The sequence below is a fragment of the Macrobrachium nipponense genome, chromosome 5, assembly GCF_015104395.2.
Source record: "Macrobrachium nipponense isolate FS-2020 chromosome 5, ASM1510439v2, whole genome shotgun sequence".
NCBI lineage: Eukaryota > Metazoa > Arthropoda > Malacostraca > Decapoda > Palaemonidae > Macrobrachium > Macrobrachium nipponense.
The window spans coordinates 90,506,751-90,519,203 of record NC_061107.1 but is presented as its reverse complement, the minus strand read 5'-3'; the positions used below and the strand labels follow the sequence as shown (position 1 = coordinate 90,519,203).

The window sequence follows — 12,453 nt, the reverse complement described above, 5'->3', positions numbered from 1 at the left end:
ATCACCTACCTACAGGTTATAAGAAACTGCGGGCGTGCGCGTAACCTAATTGCTGATTACAGAAAAAAAAACGATACGTGCAAATGTGTATGTAAGAAGACAATAAAGGCTTTTGAACCACGCAGTTTGCTTCACAAAACACTTGTAGCCAACTCACAGCCACCCCCCCCCCCACCACTCTCTCTCTCTCTCTCTCTCTCTCTCTCTCCAAATGAAATCATTTTGGATCTCACACCTCCAAGCTCTAATTGCTCCTCTCAGGGCATTGATATTCAGTTCTCTTAAACAACAGCTGGTTCCCTAGAACATTAGACCTTATCACTATACACTTAAATCTACAGCATTCTTTATTGAAAAAAAAACTGCTTTATTAGTTTTCTTTTTTTTTATTTCAGAGAAAAACTACATAAGATCAAAGGATATGAACTTAGCCCGGTAAAAATGATTTGTTCTCTTGGAAAACAGATGATTGTTACTGAAACACGTTCACGTCTCTCAAAATTAATTCTCGAGTCATGTTTCAAAATATGACCTGTATCGAAAAACACTATATAATACACAATTTTAAAAGGAATATATGAAAAATATCCCTTACTTTCAAAACAGGGCATAAAATGACTAGTATCTTACCCGAACCAGCAAGAAATGAGCATTTAAAAAAAAACAATAAGATAAAAAAAATACAAACTATAATGAAGGAACTTTTACATAACTAATGTTAGTACTGAAATTATCTACAAATTTCATAAGAAATTTTGATTATATACATACACACACACACACACACACATATATATATATGTATATATATATCTATGTATATATATATATATACATATATATATATATATATATATATATATATATATATATATATATATAAATTAACCTGGGTTCTTAATGGCAAAGGGATTTTTCGGTGTTGAGCTTCCACGTTTTAACTTAAGTATGGAAAATTCCATTGCAAAAGGCTCGAGATGTAATGGTAAACACAATAGCAAATCCATAAAGCCTAACTCCGCTAGATCATTGCGGAACTGTGAACTATTTCTGTAAACCACTATGTTATAGAACGTCAATAACTGCAACGCAATAATTTGCAGAACAGCTCTACAGAACAGTACATCTGCAAATCAATGGGGTAAAAGATATATCACCGACTACCACATAATTTAAAGACCATATTAAAAAATTGCAATGCTGAAGAAAATTCCTGCAACGCTGAATGCTAAAGAATACAATACCTAAAAATATAATGGTCTTGTATATGCCCAATAATATGCAGCTAGAATTCTCAATACGGTAATCATTAATTCGAAACTTCTGGCCGTACCCCATTTAGAACTCGATACATTTTATAATCAAGTAAATAATACACAAAGTTCGTACACCGAGCTGCAGTGGATTAGCAACATAAGAAGCCCACAAGGAAGAAATCGTAAACAAGATTGTCAACAGAATAAGGCAGCGAATGGCAGCAACAATCCATTCTAAATGCAACGACAATAATAGCAAGTTTTCAAAAACGACCGCCACAAAATAAAAAATAAAAATTAAAAATTAAAGACCGAACATGACATGTTTTCCAAATGTCAAAAGCAAGTCAACAGAAAGCTACCCATTTTACTGTGCATTAATCACTGACACGTTAACATCATATTCAGCAGAAAACCGAACAAACAGTCATCCCTAGAGCACAACACCGTGCGGTAAACCCTCATACCAGTGTTACTACAAAGAGAGCACAATTAATTCAATTTATTTCAGTTTAATTCAACACATCAAAAAATTATAATATGCAGCTAAGGACAAAGTTCTAATTCAGGAGATTAAAATAGTCATTTCTTCAATGCAAGGCTTCACATAGCTGTACAACCTTATTACTGAATTTCAAATATACTTAACTGAAAAGTGTCTTATGATGCAGAATATCTATGGAAAATTAGTGAACAGTAAAATATTGGAAAATCAACGTTGCAGGACACCTCAGTGACAAAACACAAATCTGAATGTTGATAAAAACTGAAAATCCCCCAAACCCAAGGCGTACCGTTATATTATGCTAACGACAATGGGATGGGCACTGAAAAACAATAAAAATGAGATGGGGGGAGCGGTTGGGAGACTTAAACCGTGAAGGATGCCCTAAACATTTTAAAGGATAATGCTATACAAGACAAGAAAAACAGAAGCAAAACCTGATTTCCAAAACTTAGCATAGAAGGAAAGAATCGCTTGCTTAACATGGAATCGGAAAACTGTTCATGTTTTCTCAAAGTACACATGAGAAAAAGCGGCCTGAAGGGTGAGGTTGCCTAGTGTGGTAAGCCTTTCATCCGAGTTCAAAGGAAACGTACCATCAGAAGACGAAAAGAGAATTCGCCTCGCTGTGGAAGAGGCCACTGAAAAGGCCTACAAAAGAAGAAGACCTAAAATAAGAGAACAACGTTTCAGACAGGGACGGATAAAGTTAACAAAAAGCTTCAATAACTAATAAGGAAAGACGGTACTTACGGCATCTAGTAAATAATCAACTCAATTTTTTTTTTCTTTTTACAATCGGAAGTAGGTGACTGCATCAAGATAATCCTGAGGTAACTTGAAGATGTATAAAGGCTTACAGACAGAATGCAGGCTTCATTTTATCTTATTTCAGAATATAACCCAAGACTTCTTTGGTAAATGAGACACAAAGACGTATACACTGTAAAACGAAAAACTGAATGTAATTAAAGCTACGGTATATTCATTCATATAAGCCTCAGAAAATGGAAATGACGGGATTCACTACTCGAGATGGGAAAGGGAACAGATGGTGCACTGTCAATACCAATAAAAGATGTAACGCGATTAGATAAAAGCTTCAAATGCGATTACAGAAAAGTAAAGACATGAGCTGAATGGCTAACAGAACCTTGTGTCAGGCCTGTCGGTTGTCTTCAAGAGGCAACAAACGATTCCCCAAACACAAACATTTATTGGCAATTAGAATTTATATATACATACATACATATACACACGCATGTATATATGTACGTATGTATATATTTATGTAGGTAGTATTTGTGTATGTATACAATGTATAGAATAAATAACACAGGCAATGGAATACATTTATGCTGAATCCACAAGGCCATACAAAAAGGCAGGGTAAATATTTAAAAAGAAATTTAATAACAAATAAACGAAACATGATTATGGATAAAAGTAAAATGGTGTTGAACTGAAAAAATGCGAGTCACTTTCTGTATTGAACAGACTTCGCAGAGATGCTTTCAATGTGCAACTAATGCTGTCTTAGCTGTTCTCTTGCCTCACAAGGTCGGGTTAATTTTTTGTTCTTGTGAACTGAGAACTTTCCTAGATAGCCTATACCACTGAGCCCCAGTGGTCCCTATCTAGATATTCGTTCTCGCTCCACTAAATAACTTGTAACATCCCTGCTATTCTTCCATACTCTGATTATGAGTTCCTGGAAATTCCTTGAAATTCCCACTTACACTTCAACGGTTATTCATTCCGAATTCTCTAAATTTACCTTCAGGCAACAAAGACCACCACCACCACCTCCCCCTCCTCCTCCTCCTTCTCCTTCCCCAGACAAGGGGATAAGACTCCGCAGATGGTCAGACACTAATCACGAGTGTTGCAACAACACTGCAAGCGTGGTTTTAGAAAAGGTCAGCCTGAAGTTCATTGCCAAAACGCAGTCTCATATGTACTAACTACTGGGCTATGCTTTAAATCACTTCTCGACTCAGATACGATATAAGGGCGGAATGTTATGTTGACGAGCAATCCTCTATGTTGACGAGCAATCGTATTTTCCAGAAAATATTTCTGGAAAAAAATTCGTAACACGCTTTACCCTTACATCTATCCTTCATAATAAAACAAAATCATAAAACTTCCGAATAAGAGACAAATTGTCACTGTCATCCCTGATTCCGTCATAAAGTAACAAGCAAAAACATATGAAATCTCCATACACATATACACTGAAGTGAATACATACATATTTGGATAAACGATACGTTGCACCCCTTACGAATTGCTAAGCAGGAATTTTACCGTTCGTTGGTTCTAAGTAGAACCAGCTAGGTTCTGCATTACTTATGGATCGAAATCGGTATGACAAATAAGGAAAATATCGATGTAAAAGTAATCTACATATCGATTAGGATGCCATGCAATTTTGCCACCACCCTCAAACGAAACATTATAAACTCTTTTTATTCTGACAAAAGGGCACCTAGAAATACTTAGTATCCATCTCGTTGTTTTTGTTGTCTTAGCCAGCATGTCTCTTGCTCATAAAGCAGCCCATTAAGTGTCATACGATATTTGAAGTGGGGAAAATGGATAGGGATAAAATGTATAAAAAATAATTATAAGAAAAGGTGAAAATATAGTCATGATGTCCATCCCCTGCTTCTATTATGCAAATATACATTATTTCAGTTCCATAACATTTCCAAATACTACAAGTATCATTTGCATTTCAAGAACTTTTTTAATTATATATTTCAAACGTGAAAGGCTACTAAAACTTTCACAAAGTCCACATTTTCTTGCATTAATGAGTTCCTGCAACAAGTTTCTTAATCCTTAAATCATTATTTAAAAAGTCTTACGCTTTTTGAATTACTTCAGCATTGCACATTTAAAGTGAGAGTTAGATATTTTTGTAATTATTTTTATTTTTTTTGCAAAGGTGATCAGTATAATTTGTCTACGTCTTAATATTCATTTCCAATGTCCTGATGATCAAAGTCACTACAAGACGTGTAAGTGTCACTGTTTTAGTATTCACTGAGAGAGAATTATTATTATGTACATTTTTAATGATATTTCATCTTGCTAAAGCAGTCATTTCTTTTCAATGATACTTCATCTTGCAAAAGCAGTTAGTAGAAATGAGTAATACCAGAAATACTGAGACCAAACGTATTCATATTCATGTTTTGAACTTCAGCAATGCTTTCCAGTCCTTATATTTTCAAAATTGACGCTATACATTTTCATCGCACAGACTCTTAAAATTCACTGTTATACATTTTCAGGGATAGAAAAGTTTGAACTCAATGACACAACCTTTTAACATTCAAAACATGTAGTATATAATATCTTACGCACTGCATTTTAAAGGCCTAAAATGGTCAAAATTGAATAATACATCATTTTAACGCCTAAGAATCTAAATACGGGACGTCATTCACATCCAAAAACTTATTTGATCCAATTTCGATTCACTTTTCGAAAGCTTGAAAAACTTCAAGCAAAAGTTCGACATTTTATAATGGTAGAATTATTTATAAGTAGATACTCTATAATTCAACAACAGGTACCTAGATACAAAAAGTAATAGTTCCAAGTTAGAAGAAGGCCCATAAACTATCAAATACATTATAGAGCATTAACAATACCCAAAATGAATACCATGCCCTTTCATGTCTGAAAATCTTCAAATACATAACAGAAAAGTAACAGTCTACAAAATGAATGGCAAACGCTTTCAAAGTCTGAAAATCTTAATATACATTATAGAACATAAACAATCCCCAAAATGAATGCCATGCACTTTCCAAATATGAAAATCTCAAAATTCAACTTAACGCCATCTCAAATACTTGACCTTTTCGATTACTTGTTACGCACCTAGAAATCTCGGCACTTAAGTGCAATAGATTCCAAAGCAAAAACAAGGGTACTCTCTTGGAGCTAAGTTTAAAACATTTTTCCAAGCCTACACAGCAAGAGTTAATAAGGAAAGGTTGGAAGCCAGTTTTAAACTTTAAAAAACCGCGAGTCATATTTTTGGCAATCAATTCCACACATTTTCTCTACATAAAAAAACAATGATCATATTCTAAGAATGAAATGTTATACTATACCTCAATGGCAAGTTTTAATATCAAGACACACAAACACACAATGAGTGATGTCACCTAGTTCACTTAAACCGAAAATGAAAATGTATATAACACCTTTCACGCAACATGAGTCTTATATTTACAGCAACGTCTCAAAGTGGCGTAATTCAAGGCGATTATCATGTCTTCAGTATAGCTCTATTCTTCTTGGATTTAGTCTTCAAAGAAACTAATTACTCCCTCGACAAGATCACCCACTACCTCCACTTAAAATACCTTCACTGAGAGAGAATGTCATAAGAGTCGAAAACCATTTTGTAGTTTATTTGCAATTAAGACTTTTTTCATGTTCTGCATTATCACTAACAGTTACTCTACTCAGAAAATAAAACTTTCAAAGTCATATAAAGGATTTCAAAGTAACCCAACCTACTTAGTAATCGTAAAAATTAGTGTATCTCCATAAATATGGGAAAATGGTTCCGGACACTTAACGCTGTACAATACATGTACCTATATCATAATAATGCACTCACACACATTTTATTTTTTAACGCCACACAACTACCATGCCATCTTTGACGATGCCATTTTAAATGTAATTGTTCACATGCTGTGCATGTTTATGAACAGGTGTATATAAATGCATAAGCACATACAACTGGATATTAACCTACTTGAAAATATGTTTATGTATATATATAGGTGTATATGTTTGTATGTATAAATTAATATATATATACATAATATATATACACACAATATGCATAAACAATATAGTGTACAAACAAATAATCAGTACCCACCAAACCATGTAAGCACGTGTATGGGAGCTTTTACAAGAGAGCACTCTTTAGCAACGACCACAAACTTAAACGCCATCTTCTCGTGAGCATCCGAGGACCCTCCCACATCCCAAAATAAACACAGAAGAATAAATGAAGAAAGCTATTATGGTTACAGCTCCACTACAGCGAACAATAATTAGAAAATTAATATATGAGCTGATAATTACAGTTTTGAATTCTCAATGTTTCTCTCTCTCTCAAATATATATATATATATATATATATATATATATATATGTATATATATATATATATATATATATATATATATATATATATATAGTAAATGCCACGGAGGAAAATGAAAACACATGAACTGCAGAGATCTTACGGTCTTAAGACTCTTTACTTAGGGGTCGTTAAGACCGAAAGATCTCGGCAGTTCTCGTGTTTTTCTTTTCCTCTGTGGCATTACCTCTATTTATACATTGCATCACGTTTTATATATTTCGTGATCTAGTTACTCATATACGTATATAGAAATTATAAATAAATGTCTGCATATAGGCTGCTCTGCGTAATAAAAAGCCAACGAGAAATAACGCCAATTTTTTTTTTTTGTTTGTTTGTATGGTGTTTTTACGTTGCATGGAACCTGTGGTTATTCAGCAACGGGACCAACGGCTTTACGTGACTTCCGAACCACGTCGAGAGTGAACTTCTATCACCAGAAATACACATCTCTCACTCCTCAATGGAATGGCCGGGAATCGAACCCGCGACCACCGAGGTGAGAAGCAAACACCTAACCAACCACGCCACTGAGGCGCTGGAAGAAATAACGCCAACTGTAATACCAGAACGTCATGAAATCTGCGGTTGCCTTGGCGAGATAAGGAGGTAAAGAACAGTGTCCATGTACACCTAAACTCACATATGATAATCCTCGGCTGTACTTGAAAACGCTCACGGGTGCACAACCTGGCATGCAAGCAAGCGTGAAATATTAACCGCTCAAAAGAGGACGAAAGGGGAGTCCATGACTGTAGTTCGCATTGTTATGATGAATACGGAGCTGCACATGTAATGTTGAGAGAGAGAGAGAGAGAGAGAGAGAGAGAGAGAGAGAGAGAGAGAGAGAGAGAGAGAGAGAGATTCCCAGCAATGCAATTGTGAAACCTACTCACCTAAGTTCTGGGGCATGTTGGGCACATAATAGCATTAGGACCGGGTAACATCCACGGTAACACCCATCATAATACTATCATCATGATCCTTCGATAGAGCGAACACATGAACCGTCATAGCAGTCGAATGCGATAGTACTAGGCTTCGACTAGTGACTACGATTAGGTCACTGACGAAATGGCTCTTTCTTAATTTAAGCTCACACACCAATTACGAATGACACATGAAATAAGGGAAACTGCAAAAACGGCATTGCAAAATTACTGAAGAGGAGCGTTTTAGACTTCACCACTTTTATTATCACTGACAACACTAGTGTTGGGTACCGAATCGTGCGAGTTGTACGAGGTACCAAATACTTTTTTATAAGAGACCAATTTATTAAGGTTACTGAGTCGCAGTCTACACCAGTGGCTCACTATAACAATCACTGTATAACCATACTTAAACACTTGGTGGAATACATAAAATCAGATTAATGAAATCCGCAAAGAACCAGAATGTACGTCCAAAGTGAACCAATCCCACCGTTAACTTATCGCTGCTCTCTTACTCTGGTGTTTCTCCAGTGGCAAGGGATAAAGATGCCATATTCCACTAGAGGCAACTCTCCGTTCTACCTCGCAAGCCATGGCACAATAGACACGCCCCAGCACCGTACGCAACCCCGAATTTTTTTACTCGCTATCGTCATTGTTAATAATATTCCATGTATTATATCATGAAAGCAAGTATAAACACTACACAAATAAATAAAGTTATCAGCAAGGGTGGGCCAGTGTGCCTAGTACCACGTGACCAGCGCCAACCAATCGCCTGCCCACTTACACCAAGGCTACGCCGTTGCCACGTCCAAAGCGAACACTTGGGCCACGAGATTTTTTATAAAACACATCTCCATTTGACCTTACAGTAGCTTCGTAAACTTCTCAAACTCGTCTAATTTATCTTTCTTACTGAGAGAGTGAACTACAATAAAAAAAAAAAATTACTACTGCGTCATACAGCGCAGAAAATGAAGTTATTGATAATAACGACGTCGACGCAAAGTAGGATACGACAACACTATGTGGCACCACTGTGTACCTCCACAGTGTTGCTATTATGGGAAGCTGGCCGAATGTAAACAAACTTCAGCTAATATACTTATTCATAACTCTGTTTAATTATTAAAAAATGACGCATAACCTCACAGTGTTTACTAAACAGTATGTTCTGTCAGCTCTCGCCTTTTGTGTGGTAATCAATAACAGAACAGTCAATAATTCTTTCACTCGCCTTCCATGAAAGAAAGAACTCAACGGATATAGATCCATGTATGCATTCGTACACACACATTGCATGCAGTATATAAGACTTCATTTATAGCAATTTTTTTTTTTCATTTAATATTCATCAAAAATTAAAAGAGGTCTTCCAAACCCTGGAAAGTGTTTCGCGAAACTGAAGAAAAAAGTCGCGAGACAGAAGAAAAAGGAAGTATAAAAGTGTATCAAATGAACACGTGCTTCAAGTAATGACAGTCACCTTCTCAAATTAGTTCTGATAAGTGATGAATACGTGCTCTGGCGCGTACGCATTAAGCCGCAAACTGAACATGCAAAATAGCTATTCGGTTAAAAATATATTCCGGTGTCCCAAAAATAGAAGGATTTGTTGGAGAGAGAGAGAGAGAGAGAGAGAGAGAGAGAGAGAGAGAGAGAGAGAGAGAGAGAGAGAGAGAGAGAATCAGTATCATGAAACGAGGCGGAGTCATAGAGATATTACTAACGACAACTGACAAATAAATTTGGATAGTATTATCATATACAGTCGGATGAAGAAGATAGCATTTATACGACAGCAAGCATGAGATAGAAAGGTAGTTAACGAAATCACGTAAAAAGATAGATATACAGAAATATTCATCTTGATAAAAACGACCAAACCACGGTAACATACTGTTTCTTAACACCATCCATTGAATTACAAAACGTGAAACAAGACGCTCGGAGCACACACACACACCATAAATATATATATATATATATATATATATATATATATATATATATATATATAATATATATCACCTCACGCATTTTCCCCACATATAAAGATAGGGTAGCACCAGATGGGCAGAATCCTCTGGTTCTCATCAAGTTCCTGGGAATGAGGGTGTTGATGAACCATGGATAAGTGTGTGTGTGTGTGTGTGTGTGTGTGTGGAGAGAGAGAGAGAGAGAGAGAGAGAGAGAGAGAGAGAGAGAGAGAGAGAGAGAGAATAATTCTACAAGTGAATGTAATAAAATAAATAAATAAATACTTATGAGCCATTTAATCAATCGCTGTATATATTTCCCGACCATTTGCCCCAAGAATGGAAATTCCCAATGAAAAGTTCATAATGAAATTCATAAACGCGTTAGCGTTCTCAGGTTATAATTCTCTTAGTAAAAAATAAAAAAAAAATAGAGGAATAGAATGAAGCGTTCGGTGTAAAAAGAAATACGCGCTGTAAGCGTATAAGTCATTTTTATTTACCGTATAAGTCATTTTTATTTACCGCAGCTACATTTCACAGGAATAATAGGTATTTTCATTTACCGCAGCAACATTTCACAGGAATAACAGTCATTTTCATTTACCGCAGCAACATTTCACAGGAATAATAGTCATTTTCATTTACCGCAGCTACATTTCACAGGAATATTACATGTCAATATTATTTCCAGAATGACACTGAGAGCAGCAGTCTTTCAAAAGCTTTCTTTCATGAAAGCATTTTAACAACTTGACCAAAAACGTTTATGGAATTGAGTCTTCAATGTTATGGTTATTCTAATTTTGAGGCGGACAATAAAAGACTTCATGGGGACTGGAAGAAATTTCTGTTTGGAAAAATATCAAGAAAAACAGAGCATTTAGTTTGTAAAAGTGGAGACACATAATTATATTGAAAGAAATGAAATTACTCACCACTGACTCGCAGGTGTGAATGGAACATGCACATATTTCTTCATTCTGCCATGCTTTAACTTCTTCGATAAATGAATCCGTCAATGCTGATAGTCGATGTTTGCCTTTTAACCCGCAGATTTAACATGTTCTCGGGAGGAGTTAGTCAAGGTTCTACGTCATATCCGAGTCTAACAAGACCAATAAGAAAGCTTTGTTTTGTTTCGTTTCGTTTTCAAACGGGTCCCTTATTTTTTGTATTCATTTGTTTGGCAAAGCCCTCTTTCAAATTCAAAAGTCAGAAAGAGGATAAAACTAAATCAAAAGACTGGCAAATATAATAAATAAGTACACAAAACCAGGCGTTAAACGGAAACAGTGAAACAGAATGCAGGATGAAAAATTTCCCATGGAAACTCAACAAAAGAATATTCAATATTAATACGTTGACCAAGAAATCAAGTCTATTCAATAGTTCTCTGAAGGAGAAATATTATGACGTCGGATTCCAGGAAAAGCGGCGGCCCCTCTGGAAAAGTAAAACTTCCATCAAGAGAGCGAGTTTTTTTCCATGGAAATCCTGGGAAAGTGTGTGTTTGTGTTAAGTGGAATAACCTTGATTTTGAAATGCATGTTTCTGCGTTACAGTGTTAGTGGTGAATCTGTTGCAAAAGGAGATTCTGTCAGTAGATTAAAGCAGACCAAAAACCCCAACGTTCTAATACCTCTCTCTCTCTCTCTCTCTCTCTCTCTCTCTCTCTCTCTCTCTCTCTCTCTCTCAGAATATACCTGCAGATCTACACGTGATCTACAGTAAAACTGTGTGTGCAGGTGTCTGCGCACGTGTTTGAAGTATGTAAATAGTTTGTAATTAGTTTCCTACATATTCAAACTGTAAGTTACACACAGGTTTGTCTCGTCTTTAAAAACCTGTACAATACAAAAAATCTATTAAGAGTCCTACTTGTGTGGGAGTATACGCACATTTAAATTCCAGTTCACTATTTATACTACAATATACTGCTGAGTTAAATAATGCAAACAGACACTTGTGCATCCAGCGCAAAACCAGTTTGTGTATATATTAATATATATCTAATAAAAGGAGCCCATAAAAACTCCAAAATACAGGAAGTAAGTACTATGTTTCAGAGACTGCTATCTCTCTCTTCAGGTAGGTAATTACCTACCAGAAGAGAGAGACAGCAGTCTCTGAAATATAGTACTTGCTTTCTATATTTTGGCATTTTTATGGGCTCCTTTTATCAGATGGAATTCTGTTGTAACCGAACATTTTTACCAGTCATTTATATATATTATATATATATATATATATATATATATATATATATATATATATATATATATATTATATACGTATATATAATATATATACACATATATATTATATAACATATATATATATATATATATATATATATATATATATATAGTAATATATATATATATATATATACTCGTATATATATACATATATATATATATATATATATATATATATATATATATATATATCTATATAGTATATATACTGTATATATATACACTATATATATATATATATATATATATATATATATATATATATATATATATATGATCTCATTTTGCATCACACACCACAGCACCATCACACAGTAGCAAAA

At 34.9% G+C, this 12,453-nt stretch overlaps 1 protein-coding gene across 15 annotated transcripts in view; it reads right to left on the bottom strand.

Moving 5' to 3' along the window:
- LOC135215498 (histone deacetylase 4-like) overlaps nt 1–12,453 on the bottom strand; it is a 434,451-nt gene that overhangs the window by 233,907 nt on the left and 188,091 nt on the right. The window contains exon 1 of one of the 15 annotated variants that reach the window (XM_064250288.1): nt 7,849–8,422. The exons of 13 other annotated variants lie outside the window; for them this stretch is intronic. In XM_064250288.1, coding sequence (XP_064106358.1) covers nt 7,849–7,864 — 16 coding nt within the window. In that variant the 5' untranslated portion in view covers nt 7,865–8,422. Of the gene's footprint in view, nt 1–7,848; nt 8,423–12,453 lie in introns of those variants that run through there. One more of the 15 variants, XM_064250292.1, reaches the window with a different exon arrangement.